The sequence below is a fragment of the Buteo buteo genome, chromosome 13 (assembly GCF_964188355.1).
Source record: "Buteo buteo chromosome 13, bButBut1.hap1.1, whole genome shotgun sequence".
NCBI classification, from domain to species: Eukaryota; Metazoa; Chordata; class Aves; order Accipitriformes; family Accipitridae; genus Buteo; species Buteo buteo.
In genome coordinates, this window is record NC_134183.1 from 6,966,429 (window position 1) to 6,993,506 (window position 27,078).

General features: G+C 37.4%; 1 protein-coding gene across 1 annotated transcript in view; it reads left to right on the top strand.

The window, feature by feature from the left end:
• CA10 (carbonic anhydrase 10) overlaps positions 1 to 10,356 on the top strand; it is a 212,572-nt gene extending 202,216 nt beyond the window's left edge. Inside the window, exons 9-11 of the mRNA XM_075043860.1 lie at positions 6,505 to 6,659; positions 8,994 to 9,168; positions 10,080 to 10,356. Of these exons, the coding sequence (XP_074899961.1) occupies positions 6,505 to 6,659; positions 8,994 to 9,168; positions 10,080 to 10,102 (353 nt within the window). The 3' untranslated portion in view covers positions 10,103 to 10,356. The remainder of the gene's footprint in view (positions 1 to 6,504; positions 6,660 to 8,993; positions 9,169 to 10,079) is intronic.
• Positions 10,357 to 27,078: the final 16,722 nt, after the last annotated feature.

Here is a 27,078-nt window from a genome sequence, read left to right on the forward strand (position 1 = left end):
GCATTGTAAAAGTCAGCCTTCATTTGTTATTCTGTAAACAATGACTTAATATTTTCATAAAACTTCATTAATTTTGCTTTTGTTTATGAAAGCTGGGAGAGAGTTGTTCATGATAACTGGAATGAGAGTGGTTGTCAGGACTCCAGGATTTGGTTCACAATTCTACAAGGGTTTGCCTCAGTTTACTTCTCTGTAAATTAAATATATTGTACTATATACTCTACAATAACAGTGTTACTTGGAAAACTTTGCATCTGAAACTCCAGAGATGTCAAATGTCCATTTAACTTCAGCAAAAGTCACTGAGCTTCAGATTTATAGTGGAAAGGTTTGGAGAGGTTTCTATACACGTCCCTAAAGTACATCGTCTGATTTCTTTCTGTGGACACCATCTTTTCCCCCTCCCTGCAAAGCCAGGATTGTAAAAAAGAAAAAGTTTAGATTTGAGACCAACGTAAAGTGAAATCACAGAATTTTAGCCACTCAGTCCCAAACAGGAGAACACTAGAAAGATTCCGAGTCTTGCCATACGATACAGACTTTGAACAATGGAGCCAATCCAACCCCATTCTGAAGTAGATAGTTCCTTGTCCTCTCCTATAACATACACTTTTCTTCCCACTAATGTTTCTCTAATTTTAACTTACACTTAATGCATTTTTTTTTACATCTTTGGTCCAAATAAGAGGCCTCTATTGTGATGAAACTCTACTCTCCATGATACCGATAGAAAGGAAGGCGACAGAGGATTCCCCTCAGAACATTTTTTCCCTATTGTTCCATCAGTGTGAAATGTCATCTTCTCTGCATGGAAGAAGCAGGAGATTAACCCAGTTTTTAAACTGCCTGTCTTGATTCCTTACAGAAACACAGCAATACTGTTCTGTAAAAGCTTTCTGCCTACCAATGCTGCTGCAGCGTCCTGGAGAAGGGAAATCGTCATTAAGACTGTATGTGGCTTTTCAGGCTCTTTCACTCCCAAATTACACAGTCCTAGCTTCTGTCTGGGGACCAGCCAGAAGATCTCTGACTGTACCTGCACTGAAGAAGCTGCTTTTCCCCCCACGTACACACAATGCAGACCTGTCAGGTCTCACACAATGAATAAGAGACTCCAACCTCACTTTTCCCATCACAGCAGCTGTATCTTATGCATTTACATGAGTGCCACAGCCTCTTTATACACCTTGGCCCCACACGCTACAATGGCTGGTCAGCAGAGCAAAGATTAGAGAACCTGTGGCAGCTTAGAGCAGAGGAGAGGCCATGATTAGGGATATACAGCTCCACAGGGCGGGAAGGCACCAGCAGCATCTTTCCCTTGTCGCATGAGCGAGCACCCAGCCGTCACCCATGCCAGCAGGCAAGCATACCTTCCCAATACAAAATAGTTCGTTTGTATGCTGCACTTCTAAGTGGGCACTCCTCCTCTGTGGAGTTGACAGCATCCTACAACCTTTCATTGGTTATTTTGCCTCTTTAGAAGGAAAAATGCAATTTCCATCGCACCTAATTTAGGTTTACTAAATGAAATTTCGCATGAAGATGAACATATAACATAGGCTGCAAAATCAATGATTAACAGAACTGTTTTAATTTTTAACCACTGTTATCACTAACAAGTTTATCTGTTAAAGTGAAATCCTTGGTAGATACAATGCACATAATATTCTGCAGGGCATTGGGTTACCTACTGTAGTAACAAGTATTGACTGGGAATTTTTTTAGTGTAAATTGGGAACGTGAAAGTGTTATTGAAAGTAATTTTGCAGTTGTCTTGCATGATGGATTATAGCATTGTTGCTGAAAACTAATTTTGCCTCTTACATTGCGAGGATTTCTATTCTGCCTTTAGCAGCTGGAGTTTTTTAGGTTGTGCTTTAGGGGTCCACTCCTGCAGTCAATACTCAGCAGGCTGCTGACAAAATGACCAGTCCCAGTGTGCTCAATAGGAGCATGGAGCGAATGATAAGTGGAGCATAGGTTCAGAGTCAGGACAGTTAGTAACATAACCAAAATACTTTTTTTAAAGAACAGCAACAAAATTAAGAGCTATCTGTACTGCTGCATGAAATTTCCATGGGCAAAATGCATTAAAAGGGGAATTTCTACTCTTAGATATTAATGGCTCCAGTGAAGTAAAATGGACCCCAAGGAATTTTTAAGCAGATTTTAAATACTTATTTTATTCTGTTATCACAGTCCAAAGAATCTACTGTGAACTAGTTGAAACAAGTGTTCTTTCAAGCAGGCTTTAGTCAGAAGCTATATAAATATCTCTAAAGAAATACTGCTTTAATATTCCTCTTTAAGTATGACATTTGAGGCAATAAGTTAGCTTGCTTTCAGAACAGTTATGCTACATTAGCTTTCAGCCAGTGTTTGCGTAACATTGGAAAGAAGTAACATTTTAGATTCCCAAAACTCCATATGAAAATTTGGGCTTGTCATTCTCCACCAAAATACTGCCACATGTTCAGCCAGGCAGAAGAGCTGCAAAATTCTCCATTTCCTCAAATTCAATCTTTATTCATTTGTACATTATCTATAAAATAGCTAAAGTACTCCAATTTTAGAAGATTATCCTGAAAAAGCTTAAGATTCAGATTTCTGGAAATAAGAGACTATTATTTTCTCAAGGCTTACGTTTCAGTGTGTTGTCCGAAGGACTGAGCTCTTGCAGTTCCCGTCACAAGTAGTAAAAGCTCAGCAGCCTCAACTCAGGCCCCAAGGGACTAACCTCAGGTATTCAAAATGAGCCTCTGTCAGCCTCGGTCTAAGTGACTTGTGAAGGCTAGTAAATGGAGAAACTCTGTTTTAGGATTTAAAAATGACTATCTCTACATTCCTTACCCTGTAAATCTAATTAATTAGAGCTGTACTTTCCGTCTTTGGATTATCATGATATGAACTTCAAAATCAAATGGACTTTCCTTCGTTCAGTAAATAATATATTCCCTATAAATACTTTTGTTTTAAAGAAAACATACATAGAACTTGCTGTGAAAGGAGACCGTGCACGCCTATTACAAATCTATGGATAAAAGAAGAGAATTTCCATCATTTGCTAAGAAAATTGTCAGAGTCAAGGCCTTTATGTAAATGAATATGAAATCTAATGAAATCTAATTTGTATAGAGAAGAGTTCAGGGGTTCAGAAATCATCCTAAGGCACAAGCAGACCAAGATAAACAGAATGTGTGCTGTAGATAGGAATGATGCTGAGAAGCTAGTAAAGTCTGAATGGGTTTATTAAGGGAAGTTTATTACTGGGAAGAGATCACACATGGTGATTTTGACCATTTTGAACTACATACCTGCAATAAATATAAGACAAGACACTAATGTGTTGCAGTCTAGTATTAGTGCAAACCCACCAGTTCTGTTTCAGTTCCAGAATAGGAAACCTTTAACAAGATGTGGGGAAAGGGAAACAGCAGAGCTATTCATGGGAAAAATGTTGACAACCACATGTTTATTCTGTAGTCTTTTCTCAGACTTCTATTTCATGCCATATACAGGCATGAATAAATACTACTTTTAATTGGCCAAACTCTTTAATTTCATTATTTCATTCACCCCATCCTCTGATTTCCCATTTATCACAGCTGATGGATTTTGACGCACAGCATAATTCGCTCTCTCTCCTTAAATATATTCCAAGTGAAGACAGAGGTAATGAACCAGCTTTGGAGCCACTTCACTACTGGGTGCTGGTGTGGGAGATGGCCACACATTTTGTAGGTCCTCAGTATGCAAACAACATAATCTAAGCAGTTGATCTGAAGCTCAGTAAGACTGAGAGCATCTCTCCTGATCTTGAGAGCACTGGCAGACATTGACCTTGCCTGAATGAGTAGAAGGACCGTGCCCCACACTGCTCCCACACTGTTACTTGCCATATTCAACCTCCAGAGCATTATTATGTTCTGAGAATGACTAAACACTAAATCCACAAAATTTAGACACCTATAGCAAAATAATGAATTACATTCTGTATTAAAGCAATATGAGGCAAATCCAAAACCCCCATGACTACCTGCACTAATGCCAGCAGTAAATCTGTTTCTATATCTTCCATTTGATAAGTAGTCCTATTGTTAATAATCTGTGCACTGTTCTGAATACAAATTAGTCAACTTGAATGTAGCATACACAAAATAGATATATATATCTCTATCCCATCAATATCTCTCATCTACCTTAATCTTTAGTTAGCTTTCCATCTCCTAGTAAACATTTCAGGGGAAATTCTACCTTGTTTAAATCATTTTAGCCCAGCCGAAGTCAATATGGATGCGAGAAAGCAGATTTAGTCCTTGGAGTTTGAAGCTATCTATTCTGACTGACTCGGTGCCATTTGGAGCTAACACACCGCTCTCCATGGTTCATAAATAATGAACAGGATGTTCATGTGGGAAAGGGAAAAATGTAAGATGACTCATTGAAAACAGGCATTGGCTTGAAAAAATGCATTCATTCTTTTCTCCTGTAATTCTAGCAAAATTACCACTGCACTGCAAATAATGTTTTTAATGAATAGGACACAGGTGTATTGAGTCATCTCTAACTGTTAAAATTTAACAACATTTTGACTCTTAACACTACAGCAATGGTTTCACACTTCTGTCTGGAAAATTTTGGGTTTAGAAAGACTCTGTATCCCAGGCCATGGGCCAGTGAAGGCTGAGCATGTTATAAAAGGTGACAGCCACCTACAAGACACTAACAGTACTTTCCCCCCCTACTTGCGGATGCAGCTATACGGCATGGCAATAACCCTGGCTCAAAGTGCAAGAACATGGCAGAAGGCTGTATTTCTGACAAACCTGAAAGGACATGCCAAGATTATATTTTGTAAAATAACAAACATTTAAAATATGAAATAACTGTAAGGCACTGGTCAACGTGGTATAAACGTTAGACTCTCACCTTGACACTTTAACTGATACTGTAGCCACTAATATTGCTACCCCAAAAGCCTGTAGCATGTTGACTGCACTCTGTCAAAATAAAATGGTCACATTTGCTTTGCCTATTTTCTTTGATTTTCTGTTGCTCAAGACACTAGTCTGCAGTCCTTTTTTTTTCCTTAGATATTACAAGACAAGCATTTTACTCATCTAAGTTTTACTCTTCAGCTATAATTTGTTAAATTCAAGTTAAATTACTCTTTTCCTTTTTAGTTCTTGTACACTTTCTTGTTTGTTTATATTTCTTTCCTTGCCTCCATTTACAATCTTCTCCCAATGGCCAAGGAACTGTTTATCAGCTTTAAAAAAAACAAATAAACAAACAAAAAAAAACCACACAAAACCAAAAGCTGTTTAAACTTACAGTGAATGGTACATGAAAAACATCAGAGAAACCAACAGAAATACCTAAATTATTGACATTGACTTAAAAAATGCATTTCAACATTTTTCTTTAGTCTGAGCAGTGTCTTCTATTTTATTTGTGCTCCCTGCCTTGCCTTCCAGTAAAACCAGTGCCAGTTGATCTTGTGTATTGAAAGGGAAAACACACCTAAATATGCAGCTTTCCTTGCCCGCATTTTAGCGCTCGCTCTGCAAATGAACCATATTGAACACACTACATGCAAGTGAAAGCACGCAAAGAGATGTCACAACATTACATCTTGTCACCATGCAGCTTTCCAAGATACACGATAGCAGTAGCATATAAGCAGTGAAGTGTGTATATGCCTGAGTATTTCTTATTAAGGAACTCCTAATTGTAGCGCCAGCATTACACAAGGGAAATAGTGCACACAGTATAGAAAGGCTGAGGAACTCTGATGACTTCTGAAAGATATAAGCCTATCTCATTATAGTTTGGTACGTGTCCACAGAGTGAATTCTGCTGCAGAGGGATGCCTCATTAATTCCCAGGGAGACTTACGACAAAAGCAGGGACCCTAGTAAGCTGCTTTCCAGCGTACTTCTCCACCCTGATTTTAGCATTCTGAGTGAGCTTGCGCTGCATCCACCCCCACTGTGCACATGAAAGGCCAGCAGGCTTCATTGAGCAGCTTTATTATCATGCATTAACCTTAACTTCCTCCTGTGGTAGACGGGCAATTAAGTTTTAACACTCTTGGCCTTCCCAAGGCTTTGTTGAGGGAAAATTGTTAATCACTCCAAAATATGGTAAGTCGACATTCTCCAAAGACTGCTGCATCTAAATCAATAACTGCAACTTCAAGAAGCTTTTAACTCCAGTTCTTAAACGTGATTCAGAGTTTCACTGTGAATGCTTGTGCTAAACTCACGGAACGTGTGCAGGGGCATTTACGAGTAGAACTCAATGCAAGAAAGGTTAGTGAATTCACATTACTTGTTCTTGTCCAAACTGCTAGAGCATTCAGAAACGTATGTTCATTACACCTCATATTTTGGTAAAACTGATTATAATGTTCTGGAATAAGGGCTGTACATAAAAGGACTGAGGTCTTTCTGTGAAGCTATCATTTTATCTCAATTGTTTTCCTTCTTTATTCTCCAGATGATGCTTACTTACTACAGGGGCTTAATATTGAGGAACTTTATCCAGAGACGTCTAGTTTCATTACGTATGATGGGTCAATGACAATTCCACCCTGCTATGAAACAGCAAGCTGGATAATTATGAACAAACCTGTCTACATAACAAGGATGCAGGTAAAATAAATAAAAAAATTACTCGATCTAGTATAGGTACAAAAGAATACTTTAAACAGATATATTGGTAGCTTTACATACAAAATTAGATTCAACCTTTTGCTGTAGGGATCTCTGTCTGCAATTTATACAGTTTGCAAAAAGCATTGAAGAGGTTTTTTGCCAAATAAAAATATTAGCTATTTAGAGCTCCCTAAGTATCTATACACACAGACACATACTTTGAAGCAGGCCCTGCTTTCAGTGAGGATTTGAACCAAATGGTTTCCAGCAGTCTCTTCCAAAACAAAATTATTCTACGATTCTGTTAATAGACATACGGACATTCTAAAATAAGTACAGCAGTGTTGTACAAAAATAACTGAGATTATTAAGTATAGCAGAGGCAATTCTTAGGTTAGAAAGAAACAGACAAATTGTGAGTGACACTTGTGGCCATTTAAATACATGTCGATAGCACATTAATGTGACAGAGATCCAGTATATGGGGCCTTCTTGAAAAAAAATAAGCTAGTGCTTTCTGGTATAAAGTGGCAGGATAGACATTGCAAATATCTTCAGAAAAATCACATTGACACATTGGAGCCCCTATTAGAAGCAGGATAAATTATGCAAAAGACCACACAATTAATTTTGTAGTCAAATTATGCTGTTGAGGAAACTCGCCAGTGGAAGAGTCATAAAGACTACATTTCTGTACAACTTGCAATTCAAGGTCTAACATCAGAAAACAACAAGTTTAACACCAATTGCAGTCTTCTCCAGCGTTTCCATCAGTGAGTTGCCTACGGAGCTGTGAGCTGAACTGCAACCTATTCTCTTGCATACTAGAATCCCGAAGGAATACTTGAACTGCCATCTGCCTGTCCCAAGCATGCAGCAGAAGCAATCTGGCCTGAGAAATGAAATGAGGAATGATAAAACAACCCTAAATATTACTTTGGGATTTAAAATCATATCAACATTGTAAATAAGATGACTTTAAAAAGCCTGAGAGATATTTTATCTCTGTGATATTCCTTCTGTCCAATTTTGTCTAGATGCAGAGGAAGCACTTTGTTTCTTTTCTGAATGGGTAATTTGGGAGAATGACACAGCTAAGCACAAGCAAACATGCTGTACATTCTGAACTTTTCAAGCAGGGGACCTGAACATTTTCCTACAAGCAACATTTTTAGTTACAACATTAAATGTACAAAACAAGGATTAGAATATTTCTAGAGTCTATGCTAGTACACCTATGGGTTATATTCTCATGATACTTCTTGTCACGCTTTACTGGTTAGTTACATCCTCCATTATTAGTGCAGCAAATTGATTTCATGGAATACTTACTAATTACATTATGTACTCAGACTGAAAAAGTAACGCACAGCTCAAGTTTCCCCTGGAAGCTGTTAGAGATTTTCCGTATGCAAAACCCAGCTACTGGATTTCCTCATTTAAGCATTAAATACCACTACCAAGCATCTTAAATTCTACACTGATATGGAAAATATTTTCTTTTTATATTTTTAAACCAAAATATTTTGAGGGTTTCTAATTTACAAATTGCAGTTGGTTTGTTTTTTTTTTTTCTCTCTCTAGTTTCCAGTAAAAAGTTTGAAAGGTTTTGGTTGACTTGAACCAATTAACACGCTTCTAGCACACTTGCATAATTATCATAAGACCCGTTGCTGTCTGCTTGCAGTTTGCATCCAACCACTGCTGGGCGCACTGAAAGTCCTGGATAATTCAGTAATTCCCTCTCTGTTGATCCATAAAACCATCTCAAAAGAAGGCCAGACACTGTAGACACAATACAGACAGTATCAAGATGGACCTGTTAATGGAAGGAAGGTTTCACTTTTTAACATCACTAATTTCATGACTTCAGCATCATGACTGTCAGTTATCCTTTCCACCCTGACTGGCCATACTTGGTTCTTAAATACCATCATCCAAAACCGTGTCTTCTCAACTGAAACTGCACTAATAGCTACAAAACTTAGGAAATTAGCTTTTGTTATTCGTCAAGTTCATTTTCTCTGCACCAGCCTGCTGCCATCTAGTACTGTCGATTCCATTTGTTTCCTGATCAGCCAAGGACATCTCATACCATTTTCATTTACTCCACACAAAACTAGTTACTTTCGTTTAAAATGGGGCTCAGAAACAGAGGACCACAGAAGGAATGGTTTTACCTCAAGTTAACTCTTTCAACCTACCTCTGACTACAAATCACTGAAATTCTGTTTAACTTTCATTTATTAAGTAGTCTATTTAATAGTGTTGTATGTTGTTTACTTACAGGAAAGACCAGTACTAAAAATCCTTGTTTTGTATTTTGTATAGATGCATTCTTTACGACTGCTAAGCCAGAATCAGCCATCACAGATATTTCTGAGCATGAGCGACAATTTCAGACCAGTCCAGCCTCTCAACAATCGATGTATCCGAACTAATATCAACTTTAGTTTACAGGGAAAAGATTGTCCAAACAATAGAGCACAGAAACTACAGTATAGAGGTACGTTCTACCTCCAGAATAATCCTTTCTATGCTTACACTGAGCTCTTTTCTTTGAGAAAGCCAAGTGCATAACAAAGCACACAAATAAACACAGATGAAACTCCAGATGTGGAGGACTAATGGTATGAGTCAAACAATACATATTTGATATGTATGAGGAAACTTGCCCAGAAACATGCAGGAAAAACATGACAAAAAACACTCTAGGACATCTAATTTTTGTTTGGTTGGTTTTTTTGTTTTGTTTTTTTTTTTTGTTTTGTTTTTTTTTTTTTTAAAAAGCAGATAAGACAGGTTTTCAGTTTCCTAGCCTCATTTTAAAGTCTTCTCACCTTACAAAGTGCATTTTGCTCTGTTTTACCCACCTTGGAAAGGAAAAGTGGGATGAGCTAGTCTTGATGACAGCTGGTCTCAAAAGAATAATTTTCACTTTAGAGGTGCACCACCATAAAACACCCACATTGGAAAGTGTTGTATTACGCAATGGATATTAAACAAATGAACCAACCCAGTCACCTGCTGGTGAAGTCTTACACTGCCACTGCTGGGGGCTCAGCTGAGTTGTAATGTGTCTTATGCATTTTTTAGCCTATGCACACACAGTTATATTACATGTGATAAAGATGTAAAAGTGCCTTCTTACCAGTAATATTATGGTTATGAAGGAGTACTATTGAAGGGTGGAAAAGAAAGCATGTTTTCAGCAACAAGGCTGATGACTGAGTTGCAATATTTCAAAGAAACAGTCATTCAGACTTCATTCTTTTCCAGAAAGAGGAGGAGACTGAACCTCCTGGCTTTTTCAAGACATTTTGTTTAAGTGCCTAATACAGTGTTAAATCCAGCCAGCTTCATATTTGGAGTTTATTAAAACATAATTGTTTTTGTTTTGTTTCTCTTTCCTTTCAGTAAATGAATGGCTCCTCAAGTAAGTAAGACAGAGCAGGCAGAACCCATAACCTCAGTGGAATGCTACTACTGTGAATTGACATAATCTAGAATGCACCCAACCTCACTCTCTTTGGGTTCGTGACAGCATGTGCAAATGTGCTGTAGGAAAAGAGCTGCCATGTTGGAAACTCAACTAAAAATTCATTCATATGATCGGTGGTAATTAAAAAAAGTTAAAAGACAGTATTACAGTAAATGTGATTACAATTTTGATACAGTTTTCCTGAACTAATTTAGCTTCACAAAGAAAGACTTTTCAGCCTTTGTACATATGAAATTCTTCCTCTTTTCCCCTCTCCCTCAAATTAAAAAAAAAAAAAAAAAAAAGAAAGAAAAAAGGTGGCTCGGTACAGCATCAAAGTGGAGTTGTGTTCTGTGTGCCAAGTAATCCTTGGAAAGCTCTCATTATTTCACTATCATTAATGGATACTGACAAGACAGAACAAGAAGACTGTAGAGGAAACTTATTTCTAGGTTATGATCTTTCTGTTCATTTAATTAAAAAAGGGACAGACTTTGAGAGATAAGTATTGTAAATATATCACTGCAGAATATAAAGGAAATTGAAATATTTCCCTCTGTCACATATCTGTAGTAAGATTTGCCAAAATCAGAATTGATCCATTTTCTGTTTCTTGTTTTACAACAGGTCATACGTTGTGTTGGTTACTATTAACAACTCAATAAATGTGTTTAACAAATTAATTTAGTAAACTTGCTTTGATTTATTTTTTCCTTTCTGAAATAATAAGCCACTACTACTTGTGGCTGCATTATTTGTGGTTTTCTTTTTTTTTTTCTTTTCCATTTTTTTCTCTACTTCATTTATTTGTTTGCAGCCAATTGAAGTGAGTTAATGGCAATTGGGAATGCACTTAAAGCTAGTATAACTTTAACTCCACTTTATGGTCCATCATTAATAGGAGCTGGGCTCAGAAGCAGAAAGCAGTTGAAACATATCTCAGTTTAAAATTGCCATTTTCCCTGATGAATCCATTATTGGGACAAACAAATTCAATCCTGTAAATTGGTGGTGGAAAGGGATATCTTTTCTTTACAGATAAAGCAGGAGCTGACCAAGTAAAAGCGAATGCCTTTTTTCTTGTTTATAATGGTCATTCACTGTGTTTGGTTACTGTCAAGAACTCAATAAATGTGTTTAACAAATTCACATAGTGCATGTTTGACCTTCTTGCATATTAAGGGATTTTTATTTTTTTTTTCATTTGGAGAGGGGGCAGACCTCATGCTATTCCATTCTTAATGCTCACTTTGTAACCCATAACATGTTGAAGTTCACAGAAAAATAAGATGAAGTTGAAAGTACCATGCCTGAGAAATGAATTGTTTATACCAAATGGAAAAACAGGCACTATAAGAAGCGTGAGGGAACAGAACCACTGTAAAGAAGTTATAGATGTTGCGGGCCAACTAGCTTTAACATGACAAACACATTATTTCATCTTTGGCTGAAGAGAACAGTGCAGGTAGCATCAGACAGGAAGCTCTCGAGTCTATGTTGCAGACAGCAGTTTAGAAAGATTGCAACTTGTGTGACTTCATCTGTGACATAAAAGGGAAAGTTATCAGGAAAGTGAAAACACGTATGGGCTGGCATTCAGGGGACTCTCAAAATAGGTACATTACAGGTAGATGAAAACCTGTAATGAATCCAAAGTTGTGAACAATTCAATTGCTCAGTGAAAGGTTCAGAGAAATCACTAGCAAAAGACCAGAGGTTAGCCTAGGTGGGCTGTGACACAGTGATGGTGTATTTGTAGCAGAGTTCTGATCTGATGACCTTGGCCCAGGATCCTATTAGCACATATATAGTACTTGATCCTTGAGTTATTTCATTTTGAGCATTTCAAATTACTTCCATATGCCAGCTTAACACTGTGCAGTGATCTGAAAAATTCACAACACAACCACAGAAATGTCACACAGTGACTATTACATTGTAGATTAGTATTGTCAAATTCTGCAGCTGAAATAAAGCAAAATCGTCACCTTCGATTTACCTAGCTAATAAAAAATAAAAAACAACACAAGTCACACACATTTAATATATTTGAGTTGCCACAGTGAACTATAACTTTTAAGCTTGTGGTGTTGAGGTTGTTTCCACTACTTGTTTGGGTGGTCTGTGTTTTCTGAAGCTTCTCCTGGGATTGTTAAGGTTGTAGAGTAGTTACTAAGAGCATAAAGTCCACAATGCTTCAATCTATATTTTTGGACAAATATCTTTCAGTTGTTGATCCAAGTTTGCCAGTGACAGAAGGTAGGGAAGATAAGTCAGGCCTCCATTATAAAACTTTTAATAAGTAATAAAACCTATTTTCTATTTTACTGAAAGCTGATTGAAGGGATTTGAGAGGAGGGAGAGATATGATAGAAGGAACTCATCCTAGGAAGGAGTCATGCTGTGCTTTGGATTAGATGAGGCTGCAATATAGAAGCCTTGCAAATAGAGAAATGGAGCAATCGTACTGGGACATCACAAATATATTCATCAACATTTCCAACTCCATTTTTTGAACTAATGAACTCCATCTTGCCATGATTTGTTTAGGTTTTTGTTTTAGTAATAGACTGCAGTAGAAATAGACCAAACTAAAGCTTAGAATTAAATATCTTGCACATTCCTCACATTTCAGTAGTGCTCAAATCTAGACATCTAGCTCCAGTTTTTCAGATCCAGCATGTATCTCTGTGTCAAGAGACACTGAGCATCCAAAGAAAGCCCCACCTTATCACAAAGCCTTTAAGCAAAAAGATAAAGTTTCAGTATCAAACAGCTGGCACAGACAATCTTCCTGTGTTCACAGTCTATGCAGCACAGCAATATGTGCACATTGTAATCCCTCCAACTTGAGTGCTTTCTGTCCGCAGTGCTCACCAGAAGCCTGGCTGCACACAGAGCTCAGTACTCAGCACTTCGTAGTAAGAGCTGAATTTGTGGCCTCAATACCATCCCTGCCCAAGCCATTCAGATTATGAGTGAGATTCTTTGCTTGTGATAAGGCTCAGTAGAGGCGTGAGCTACCTGGCAGGGAATATAAACCTGGCAGCGGTCCTTGATGAACAATCAACACCACAGGCAGGACCAGGTTGCCATGCCATGATGACAACAGACATTAAGAAACTGCTGCTGGGAGGAAATGCCCAGATTTTATCTTCTGCTATCACAGTGAAGAATATGATATCAAACCAGGTACTGAACTTATCAAGCTCATTTGATGATAAAAAGCATGAGAAAATTCAAATTTACAGTACCGTAAAAGCTTCTGTTTCAAGACGTATTCAGAAAAGTATAATAGCCAAATTTTATAAGCTCAGTTTTTCCTTTAATTTAATCAAAAGAAAAAATTGTTTCTGTACAGAAAATGAGAACTAAATAGGATCCATGGGATGAAGGCAGAAAACAAAGACCTTCAGCATAATTGTACCCATAGATACCACGCATTTCTGTTCTTCCACCATTCTATTGCAGCCTTGAAAGCTGAACCAGCAAGGAAACATCTCAAGGATCTGCCTAGAAGCTTGGATATATTATAAAAAAACCTCCTGTGAATCAAAACACATGCTTTCTCACCATTTAAAACCTCTCACTTTTCTATAAAGTATATACTCTGAAAGAAGAGCGGGCGAGGGAAATGGTGCTGAAAAACTGAGACCTGAGATCAAGGCGTTGTCTCTAGCAAGGCTGGGTACAATTACACTTGAAGGTGTACAAGGCTGGACTCCCCTGTACTGATCCAGAAACTCAATCAAACTCAGACAAGCAACTCCATCAAAAAGGTAAGTTGGCCAGCAAAGATCAGAAGAACTTAAAAATTACCCAAACTCATGTTTTTTATCAATAGCACTACTTGCTCCCAGCATCTATACACTGTCCCACATCTTGGCCTCAAGAAATGTTAACAATAAACTAAGGTCACATGAACAGCAGTTTTCAGGCACCTGAGACATTTGGGGCCTGATAGAAATGGGCTGCCAGCAGCCAACATCATTTTAAGTTTGCATCCAACAGTGTTTCCACATGACCTTGCAAAACATCTGTTATAAAACAAAGAAAAATAAAAAAACCCTTAGGATAATACATCACAGTCCTTCCTGCTTCTGACAGACCCTGCCTCTACACTCCCCATTTTGCTTTTCTGAGGGTTTCACACCTTGCTACTTCCAACTAGTCTTCCCTTTCAAAATAAGCATCTCTAAGCAATGCAATAAAGGCTTACCCCACAGAATCACAATACTGCCATAAAAATACAAGAGTTGGCAAGTCTTTTGATATTAGCTATTGCTGGAATCAACATATTTCAGCTGCCATTTAAAAACTTAAAATGATATGAAAAGAGCTGCTACATCTATTAATTGGTGAAGACAAGCTGGAAAGCAGGATATGACTGTACCCAAAAGTCCAAGACCAGAAAGAAAATAAAGCCCCTCCAACATTTAAGGTATTCCTCATGATCTTTAATATTAAGGAGGAGGACTGATTAATTTTTTTATTTTTCAAAGTGCTCAGTGTTAACAATACTGCAATTCTATCAATATCTGAAAATAAGCTGAAACTTTCCTTGGCTGCCGCTTTCAGGAGCTGAGCCTTCCCCAAAAGTCAAGAACTCAAAGGAAAACCATAACTGGTGAGTATATTTTATTGCAAATACCAGAAATGCAGCAAAAAGGCAGGTGTTTTGCATGTTCTGCTGTACATCTCAAAGCTTTAGTACTGGACACTACCCAAAAAACCCCACGTTTGGTTCCTATACTCAAAACAGCATAAATTTTTCAGGAAGATCAGCCATAAATGCTCCATGTTTTGATTTTTTTTTTTATTAGATTTTATTTCCTAGATATAGTGGCTGACAAAGCATAGAGAGTTTGCTGTAAGAAATACTGATTTACTAGCAAATGGCATACCGCAGTTCTCAACAGCGTAACGTAAAATTATTCAAGGAGCCTGTTTGCACAGTAAAGAACAAGAACCATTTATAATGTGAAATGTAATGCAGGCAAACATTTTCTGTTCCTACAGTGTCAGGCTTCTATTCTAATAACTAAAGATGTGTCAAACACATACTCAGAACAGAAAATGAAAAACAAGATAATAAATCTTCTGAGGATGGGAAAATAACCCTTAGTATTTAAATAGAGAAAAAAAATCCTTAGAATTACTAGAAAAACAGGGGAAAAAAAATCCAGTTTATGAATTTAGGCAGATGCTCCCACCCTATAAGAGAAGAGTGAGCTAGAGTCAAAAGTAAATCCAAGTGGAACAAAGTTACAGCTGCAAAATGCTATAGTTGCCCCAGAACAAAGGTTAAGTCTATGAACTTCAGCCTTGGGTGGCTTTTTCCAGCACAAGGAGACAGTCAACACCTAGCAAAGAGATCTCATTTTCTGAGACATTCTAGCATTTACATCCAGGGCATATGTTCAAATGCACAAGTTTTGTTTGATCGAGGGAAAGAAATGCTGTGTCACATTCAAAATGTCCTTCCTGATTCCTTCACTACCATTCTGGATGTGCCTCCACAATCCTGTTATCGGGTGATTTTGTGAACCTATCTCTAGGGCTCTGCAAAGAAATCGCACTATGCTAGAAACACCTCGTGTTTGCTCCGCTTACTGTCCTGCTGCACACCTATGCTTTAGTTGAGACTACTTGGAACTTAATCTATGCAAAGCTAGTGTCCCAAGGGCAAGGCAGACCTTACTCTTATGTTACAGTAATGGTAGGATTAACTGAGGAAAAGACAGGGCAATCAAAACATAAACCATGAAGAAGAACTTAATTATGAGCTACTGTAAACATGATTGTTGCACCCTGAGTCACCTGCATCAGGTTTATGTCTTACAAGGGCACATAGAATGGGTTGCTGACAGTGCCTCATCTCCAAACTTCTCCCAAGTGCCAGGATTCAGAACACTCCACATTTTTAGACGGTTCAAGGTTTATTCCTCCTATTTTTGTTCCACCTTAGTGGCGTTTCTCCAGGGAAAATAAAAAATGTAAAAATCACCTGAGAAATTCAGCTCTGTATGCAAGTTTTGAGTAAGACTTAAAGGTTTGTTTAAACACCCCGCTTTGACTAAGAGTCCTTTGGCTGCAGACACACAGTTTAAGTTGAACAAAATTCTTTACACTAAAATCTGTTGGCATGCTAAACAATGAGACAGTGGAAAAAGGAGGAAAAGGAGAGGACAGGGATGAGCTAGGAACTGAATGAAAGGATTAATTGGCAGTCAAAAAAAAAAATTCACAGGGAAATCTGTGACACCTGGTTGTGCAATGATTGAGTCCCTGGGAAGAGACAAAATATAGTACCAAGAAAACTACAAAAAAATTGCTGGTCCCTCCCCAAAGTGTAAATAATGGAAAGGAACAACCATGAAGTTCTACCAATAGCACTAGTAAATTCATCATCAGCAAGTTAATGAAAAGACCAAAAGTAAAAGAATAGCGGAGTACCATTTATGTATACATCTACACAAGATACTTTTCAATTATTTTTTTTATTATTATTTTTTAAGCAGTTGACCACTTGATAGGGAAAATAACTCCTCTAACACTCACCCTTCAGACTTAGGGCCTAAAAGGCTCTTGGATAACTGCCAGCTTTAACTTGCAAGATGAGTGAGTGATTGTAAACTACACATGGTAAAGAGGTGGGAAAATGTCAACATGATGAGGAAATACCATATTAATATTCAAATATGTCATAAAAATCTTATGAAGGTATGTTAAGACAACATAGAAAGTCATAAGCATAACAGCAGAAAACAGAATTCAGGAGAATCACAAGGGAAAAAGATTGATCTTTTCCCTCTGTCCTGAATTTTTCCCGTAATGATACAATAACATAGCAGCAAGCTGATTTCAGCTTTCTGCCTTCTTTGAGGCATAATTTAAAACTTGACAGCAATACAAATAATACTGACATTTTCAGACATTCATGCCAAAGTTTTGATGTACTGGAGAACCCATTCATTAAACATTTATTTATATCTGTGTTCTATGAGCTGCAAAAAAAATTTAAAGAAATGGATCTCCATTGACAAACATTTCACCCAAATGCTGTCTGCATTCCTCCAACACAGATGGCCAGCTGAAATGCTTGCTTTAAAAACAAAATCGCTGAAACTCTCTCGTACCATAAGCAGTGGCAAGACGGATTATTCTACGAAGCCTCTCCTTAAAGCATATGAACTAAAGCAAACATCCCCTTTCGAGATCTTAAATCATCTAGCCCAAGTTACAGACCAACAGGACTTTGGCTCTTAAGAGTCTTGATGAATCCCAGCATAATTCAGAAAACAAATGATGAAGCAGGTACAGAATAATTCCAGCTATCAAATTTTGGGAATTGACTCTTCCCCCACCTCCTTACATGTCGCTTGTCTTACAAATAGAGAGAATTTCTTCATAGGGGACATACTTTCTTGTAAGCATAGGAAATGCCAGAAGACCTAGTTGTTACCCTAAGATTTCTATAGGGACTCTAAATGATCTGAACTGAAATGGTAAAGCAGCTCTGCCTTTTGGTGGGCTGGTACAGCCAAGAAAAAAAAAAAAAAAAAAAAATAAAGCAGGTGAAATTCACTTGCTTCCTACTGAAGACCTACCATTCAACCCTGTCTCTGTTTTTTCATCACACTGTGCCAGGGAGGTAATGCATGAGAGTTGCAATGGCATTTGGGGTACGGCTTCACTGTGGATGTATAGCCCTGGTGCTGGCTTTCAGCTCAGAGCCCACCTGCTTCCTTCCACCTGTGTCATTCTTGCTCTGGCAGCTCAGCCAGCTCTTCAGTTTATTAGTCTTTCAGATTCTTCTATTCCTGTATACTTTCCATGCACAGCAAGGTAATTATTCCCAGGGCAGGGATATATTTTCCCACCAATCATTTAAAGCCCTGTTTTCTCATCCTCAGTTTAAAGATTAGTTAGCCCTATCTTTTAAAAATAAGTATTCTAAACTAGATAAAAGAGGTTGGCTCATAAAGTAGTTACAGCGCTGTCTGGATTTCCACTGCACATGCAAACAGTGGCTACCTTCATGCTAAGGGCAAACTGCAAGCTCAATTCTCTGAGCAAGGATTGATATCACTACATGGCAAGCTACCAGCCAACCCCTGTGACTGGCATTCAGGGTTGTTATGCTTTCATATGAGTTACATTTCACAGGAGGCTCATCTACACAGACCAGTGCCTGAGGCTACAAACCTGAAAGCAAGCAAGTCTCCAGCAGCCTGACTGCATGGCCCACAGAAACACATCAAAAAGCTGATATATGGATATGCTGTTGTGATTCATCGTGTTGCTACAGTACAAATCAAGCAAAACAACACAGAGATCACACCGACTGCTATTATCAGGGCACAACACTAGGAATACATGGCATGCCTTTTGCTTCCCTGCCTCAATACATCCATGCTAGTTTTCATCACACAAATTTCAGTATCAGCTAGATCAGAGAGCAAAATACATAAGCTAGTTACTACTAGCCTGACCTACTGCCCACAGCTAAACCAGGTATTAGGGACAAGCAAAGTAGGTATTAGGAATAAGAAAATTAGCTTGGCCTTCCTTACCTCCATCATAGTGTTTATATACACATATCAATTTTGGCTTCCAACACAGAAGTGCTTCTGCAAAAGTATAGACTACATATTCTATTTTGATATATGGTTTTCATTCAAAAGCAGTGCACACACCCATGTAAACAAAAGACATGGCAAATCTGGGGCCTAGTTCAAGTTTAGACAAACTGTACTCAGTAATAACAAAAAGGTTTGTGCTCTATTTACATCTACTTGATGCTGCACTGTGATTTGGAAAGGACTGTGATCTTGCTACCCAGATAAAATGGATGAGAAAAGAAACAACTATCTTAAAGGCAGGAATGAGGTTACATTGCTTAGACTATAACAGCTTGCTTTTTTATAATATTTATTTACATGGCTACTGTGATTATTTTTTTTATGTTTTAATATCTCTTCAATTTTAACATCTGAGAATAATCAAGTATCAAGTACTTTTTCCTCATATTTGTTATCAATTTGTATTTTTGTAATCATTTTTCACAAGTTAATGAGAAAGTTGCTTCTTTGGGGCATTTAGGGGAAGAATATGTCCTACAAAACTAATATTAAGGTTCCTTACGTAAAGGATTCTTCAGTTAGACTGTACAGGAAGAAGGTAACATTTGATATCACCTTCATGCTTCTCAAGCCAAAAACACTGAAAGAGACAAACACAAACCAAAGAAACTTCTGCAAACTTTACAGCCTTAAAAAAAATATATTTTCTTTTAATAAATTTACCTTTATTTGATTTACAAAACAGAGCACAGGAATAAAGTTCTCTGCAAGCAGCTCCATAAATATTGTGAAATGACTAACAAGAGACACACAGCAATGGAATCTAGTTGCTTTTATAGTCTAGGATTTGTCACTGTGAATCAGAAGGTATTGTGAAAGGGTAGTAAAGTTTGGTGAGTGATTGTGACAGGCTGGAGCTTAGCAAGGTAAGCAACCTCTTTGCATTTCAGGAGTGGGCATCTTATCATGATGAGTGGAAAAAAGAAAAAATCAGACAAGATTGACTTCAAGATGTTTCTCTTAATGAAAGTTTTCATGTCAACAGTCATTTCAATGCTAATGTCAACACTTTTTTGGAAGTAGTACCCTGTAACGTTCATTAGGGATGTCATAAGCATCCCACAACATATGGTGTCTCAAATCCAATTACTTTTCTATTCAAACCATGACCTTGAATAGGTTTTAAAAGAAGAATGAACACAGAAACAAAGGCCCTTTGCTTATTTTATGGCGTGGTGGCATACTACTCAAATTCAGAATGACGTCAATTTGGGTTTTTGTTTGTTTTGCTTTCTGTTTTTTTCCAAATTTAAAAAAGTTACAGAAGCTTATTTAAAAAATAGTAGTGATGGCAACATCTACTTCCTAAGTCAATTTGCACATTAAATGCACCATGTACATACCAAAGGACATTTTGGAATACTTTAACCAGCCATTAGCTGGAGTTGGTTTAAAGAATCTCTATCCAGAAGGCTAACATTGAAGTTCTCTATATCCTACATAACCAGAAGCTCAAATTCCTGTCCATGTTGCAATAACCTCATAACCCAGACGCACAACAGGCTCACACTGACCAGGTTTTCCTTGTTGCAGTTGCCTGCTTTGTTTCATTTCTGAACATCAGTCTTTCCAGTTCAATCCATGCAAAAAAGGACAGAAAAAATTAGAAGAGTCTGTTCCTAGGGCTATTTTAGGCCCCACACCTGGCTAACTCAGGAAACAAAAGAAACCCTTTCCTCTATATTTTACCTTTTGAAAGCACTGACTTCACACAAGGATTATTTGGCAATACTTGTTTGTCAGATAGAGCTTTTCTTCTGTGAACAGCTTCCCCTATAAGATTTTTAGCTCCAAGGGTATTTTGCTTACGTGAAGATCTAAAAAATCTGACCCATTCTATGTCAAACATGTCATGCCTCCAGAAAATAAGTTCTTTACAAATAGAAGTGATATCTTATTGGAACTTCTCCACTTGCCACAAGAATAGTGATATCACTGTGCTGCTACACAAATACATATAGAAGTAATACTGGCTATAGAAAGCTTAACAATTACTTGCCATCTTTTTGCAAGTTCTTCCTACAACAGATTATATTGTTACAATATAAACACCCATGCCTTTAATGGTACAGTTAAATCTGGAGCAATTGGTGTAGATAGTCACCATAGCTTTTCACTGAAATATCTCCAATCATTTTTGCATTTTAATGCATTAAAAAATGTAATTATGTTTAGCATATGTCCATTTATCATGCAAAGTCACTGGAAATCAAGTTCACTTTGAATATATTTTCTAACTGATATTTAGAAACACTGGCAGACAAAATAAGCACTGGAGCTATATTAACACAGAGATAAATACATTAACATAAAACTCTGTTACCCTTTTTAATGGTGAGGAGAACGTTAGTTTAAGACATTCACTGATGAAAATATTCATAATTTTCCTCTCAGAAGTAACCTACAAGCTATAGAAAGGTCAAATATGATTAATATTTAGGAAAAGAAATATTGATGAAAGAAAAATCCTGGGGGGGTGGAGACGGGAACGGACGATGACACACAAACAAACTGAAAGGACTGACTTGCCTCAACAGCCATCAGTATTATTCATGGGAATAGAGCTCAACAAGAGAAGCCATCTTTTAAAATATTCCTCAGTTGTAGTGTTATTATTTATAATGTGAACTGAGCAAAATGAGAAGCTGACAGCACTGCAATAGGAAATATGGTCCTTAAAGAGAAGAAGTAATCAGCTTTCTGGGACTTCCCCACAGCCTGGGGCTTGTGAGATGTTTGTTCCACCAGAGGCTGTACTTGCAATCTGCGACAAATCACTGCCCCCTCTTACGTCTCTGTTCACACGTAAAAAAAGGTGTGATAAAACCTTAGCACAATAGGGAAGGGTTGATATAAGAACAACCACATAAACAATTCAGATACTGGAGTAATGGAAGCCCTTGTAAAGTTTTGGATAGATTCACAGCACAGCCAGAACAGTGCAATATTTCCCATCGCTTTTTTTTTTTTCAAATGATATCTCCAGAGATACAGAGAGAGAAACCTAATTCCTATCCAGTGCCATGAGGAATTGTTAGATCTGCCTGACCAGCAAGAATTGAGCTGTCAAATTACAGCCAGCAATGTTTAGATAACAATATTTAGCATTTAGATAATTATGTTAATTTTCCAGATGCCTTGAAAATGACACACCACCTTTTCTGGATGAGGTAACTGAGATAGACTTCAGTGGCTAGTACAGGGCTACTCAAAAATGTAACTCCACCTGAACGCCAAGTTCTGTGCCCAGGCTGCACCTTCAAATAGTTGTTTTCCATTTCCAGTCCATTCCACTGCTTGTATATTTTTCTCTGCATCTTCTTACTCCCCCCATAGTGCGCATAAAGATAAGAACAGCGCAAAGCTTGCTGAGCAAGATCAGATATTGAAAAAAAAAAAAATTAAAAAATAAAAAGGTCAAAGCATACCAAAGTCCATTTCATCAAAGCTCAGAACAGGTTTTCATAAGATCCACAAACAGCAAGATAAACAAAATATTATGAGAAAAGAAAAATGTTACTTTAAAAGCAAAAATGTAAGCTTAAGGATAAAAAAAAAAAGAGGATAGTGAAATCAAACAAATGTAAAACAGAAACAGTAGTAAAGATTGTTGTGTCATGTTGTTCAGAATAACTCAGGTAAGATGGTAACAAACGCTTCTATTAACATTGAATACTGTCCTTTCAGGATGCTGCTTAATACTGGCAAAATATGGGGAGGGCAGAACAACTAACATCATCTGACACTGAATAGAAAAAGTATGCAAGTTCAGTGCTTAATGAGAAGACCAGTATAAGTAATATGATTCAGCTTAATTAGCAATACTTTTAAGAAATATTTATGCCTACACAATTCTTAGAGGTGGGGACACTTTCCTGAGGGGAACTGCAATACAAAAACATGTACACAGGAGCGTCCTATGTTTTGTGAAACAAAGAAATCTCTTCTTCAGACCTTTGCATCATCTTTCACTGTGCTGAAGAGCCGTTGCCATGAGACAAATGTTGCCAATTTTTTTTTCATGTATTTGAAGGCCCAGCTTCAGCAATGATCGATTTTTGATGGTGACTTTACAAAGACCACACAATATGCAAGTGCGATAATGTACAAATTACAGAACAATACTTACAGAGGAATGAAAAATATGAAGTACCATATTCATTAAAATGCCTCACTGTGAACAATTGCTTAATTAATGCTCTATAGCACGTGCATGATGTAATTCTAAAACTGACCTACCCTACTGTATGTAGTAGTACGCCCCCAAATCTGTAATCATTATTTTTATTTTGTTATTTATTGAATCCTTTGCCTAGACAAGACTGAGAAGGCCTTCTCTCATGAACTGTCATAATTGCTTTTGGTTTTATTTTCTGTCAGCAGCTGTACAATGACTATTGCAGTTCAAGGCTGAAATTCACATCCTAGCATTTTGCTTCCCCTTCTTATAGCAGCAGATAAAGTACTCCTTTCTCACAGATGCACTTCAGCTTCCCAGAAATATCTGCATTTGATTCCACTGGGAAAAATCCTCTCTAATTGGTAGATCATTTTGTGATTCTTGAGAAGAGAAGCTGATACAGAAATGCAATATGTAGGGACTATGAGAGAATACTTGCAGCCCGCCTGGATATGGTAACGGGAAAAACTGTCACTAAGACCCCAGACACCAAACACAAACATACTGTGTACCTACAAATGGATGAGAAACAACAAGCTAAAATTAACGCATGTCCTCACATACACTGCTGTCGCTCTTGTTAACAAATGAAAAATAACCCAGGACCTTATCATTGGCACTGACATACTGACATATTCTGTCTGCATCACTGAAACCTGACCAGCTGATACCCAGGGCATTGCACTGCCTCATCCCTTACCTCACATACCCGATACATTCATAGACCTGGAAAAGGACACAGAAGGACTGCACTCATCTTCCTTACTAATATCAAACACAAGGGAGACAACTCAGGCAAGGCCTTCAATCAATTTCATTCATTTAAAACTTGAAACTAGAGCCAAAGCCAGCATAGTGCTTACATTCATTTATAAAGTATCATGGAGGGACAGCTTCATGAAGGAGCATACTAAGTCTAGAAGGAAAATATAAAAACCATGTTGAGCTAGGACTACACACAGTCTTCACAGTGATTGGGTTACAGACAAGAATGCCTCAAACCTGATGTTGCTTTCTTCCCTCAAATTTTCATGGGATATCTGTGGTCTCATCCCTGTAAGACAGTCAAATTCTGGGCCTGGCCTTTCTTTTAGAAGACGCCAAAGATTAAAGACATCATAACCTAATCATTACCATACATAGAGCACTCTCCAATTGCCACCAAAAGCATACACCAGAGATCCTGATTTGACCACAAAGTCTCATGAATCCCAAATCCAAAACTCCTGAAAGAAGCAACCTTACCTGCAGGGAACTGACACCTGATGAATCAGTGTCGTATCCTCAACTCTATTGCCTGGACATAAAGCAGGATCTCTTCAGTTTTCTGAAACTTTGTCATGCAAAGCAGATGAGCAGATGTTCAAGTCCTAAAGGCATAAACAAAAAATGAATAGAGATCAGACAGAAACACAGTCTGAGTTGAAGTTGTATCACCCACATTTGAGAAGAACCTTTTTTCTCCACCTTTGTTGAGTCAGCCAAAACTTATTTCAAGAAACTCACCTGGATGGCAAGCCTAAACACCTATAAACTTTGCAGAATCTGTGTGAAGACTTAGAGACTTGGTAAAACAGGATGTTCCCACATGAATCCACACAGTATGCCTATACTATAGTACATAAACCCAACAACAGTCCAGTTTTTAAAACAAACAGCAGAGTCGGATCAGTGCTGTGTCCTCACTTAAAATCCCTTGAGCCAGCATATTTGAAGTTCAGCCAGGCACTGTAAACAGAGTTACATTTATTCATTTCTTTAATAGCAAATTTTCTTCTCCTTGTATATTCCAATTTGTTTCTTAATTCCATCAAACTAAAGCAAGTTCCTTTCCACAATTTTGCATACCATTCTAAAGTACCAGATGAACATGTTTGTAAAAAGCTCATTAAATTATTACCTTGTGCTTTATAGTATTATGCAAGTTAAAATTTACTACAGATTTCTCTTAAATCTTTGAGGGTTTGGTTTTTTTTTCCCCACCTGTGTGCTCATTTGCTAAGGAACCACTGTTAGTAAAGAGATACCGATTCTTCTCTCTCCTACTGCTCAAAACATTATAACATTTTTTTAAATTTTTTTTTTAATACACATACACAAAAAGTGCCATACATGTGACAGTCACCGATTATTCTATAATGGTTAGGGGGATTCATATATCACAACTCTGGCATACAAATGCTATCATCTTCATCTCATGTTTTCAGAGCCCTCAGGATTTTCATTTTTTAGGTTGATACCATAATTTCTCATGTTGTCAGTTCCAAACATGTCTATTGACAAGACTGTCAAGAAGTTGCCTTTTGTGCATTTATTTTCTCTCCCACAGTTAATTCAAAGATTTTCAAATTATTAGAAAGACAATTTATCCTTTAAGGTGTAAATAAGCTCAATGGAGACAACACATTTAAATTTATTTCTGTTGCTGTTCCTTTCCAATGAACCTTTATTTTTATATGGCCCATTGGCATGCAAACAATATCCAGCTTTTTGGTCCAGGACTTAGGAAGATGAGAACTCAATGGATGATTTTATTAGATAACTTTCTATGCAGTTCCATGCTATAGGAAAATTATAATTATGTATTATAAATACTGTATCTTAGCACTCTTAGTATGCTACTCTCCATCATAGATAACATTATAATGAAAAATACTATAGGTGAATTTCCAGAGAAAGAAATATGCATTCCTCCTTCCTTTCAACAGTCAATAAATAGAAATTTGCATGCAATTTCCTCAGAACAACTCTTCAGACTAAGAATCACTGCAATATATAACCAGAGCCTAGATACTAGATTTACCAGAGCTGAAAAGCATATGTCAGTAGAATACCCAGGTAACAGAAGGAGGTGCTAGTGTACAATGATCAGTTGAGGAGGCGGCAGGCTAGTCCTCAAGAATAACAGCAATAATTCAATAACAAAATAGCTTTTTAGTTGAAACCAAACTGGTCATGATATCCACAAAACACTCATAATTTAACAATCTTAATATCTAACCAAGATGATTATTTAGCAATATTAAAAATCTCACTCAGGATGAGCCTTCACATGTGACCAACTCCTCCCATTTTCCTTTCATTTATTTACAAAGGGGTGAGGTAGAGTTTGTTCAGACATTAAGCAATTTCCATGGAATAGGCTTCTCCCAACCTGAGAATAACCTACTAAAAGAAAGGTTTCTTGAAATTTGATTTTTATTTTCAGTGACCACATGAAAAAATGCCAGCTCTAGACAACATTTACCACTTCCTGGCCATTTCGACAGTCATGATTGTTCTCTGTTAAAAGGAAAATCTGTAGAGATACTGTGGATCATTTCTGACCATTTAACAACCAACCACTGTAGGCTTGTACACATATGCAAGGCAGATTCTACCACAGATGGCTGTGTTTGTAATAAACAGCTGCTGATATTTATGAAGAAACTTCCAATCCATCATACCCCCGTGGTGACAATCTTTGGTTGTTTTTCTTTTTTTGGAGAAATGACAGTGGACACCTTCTTGTGAGTTCCTTTAGACTAAATGCATTAAATTGAACGGGAATGATTCTGCTCACACACTGCCCCAGTCCAACATTGAAATTTCACCTGTGGAACGCCCCTAAAGGCCTTATTTTTCAGCTTGAATAAAAGTGTTTCATGCTAACACTACCTGAAAAAGGACTTCAGATTGACTGTATTACTGTTAATAACCTAGACAGCTTAAGCTATACAGGATGTAGCAAGAACTAAAATGGCTAGAGCTCCCCCAAAATATAGCAAGCATGCATTTTTATCAAAAGACATTGAACACATTGCTTAAAACCAAAAATTGTTTTAAGCAACAACAACAACAAACATCCTAAAGGCCTCCATCTCGTGCCAGCTGTGACATACATGGGAGCATGTTGTGGACTGCATTAAGGTAAAGTAGCAGCAGTTGATCCCGTTATCGAAGGGAAGAGGGTCCAAGCTGGGCAGTTTGCTAGGATCAACATCTGCCTGAATCTCTTCTTTTTGATTAAAAAATCCCTGTATTCTAAGCTAACCCCAATGTGTCTTTAAAAGAAGTAAGTTTAAAGGTTCCTTTAAAGTTACAGCTGTTGATGTCTAAATCTCTCCTTTC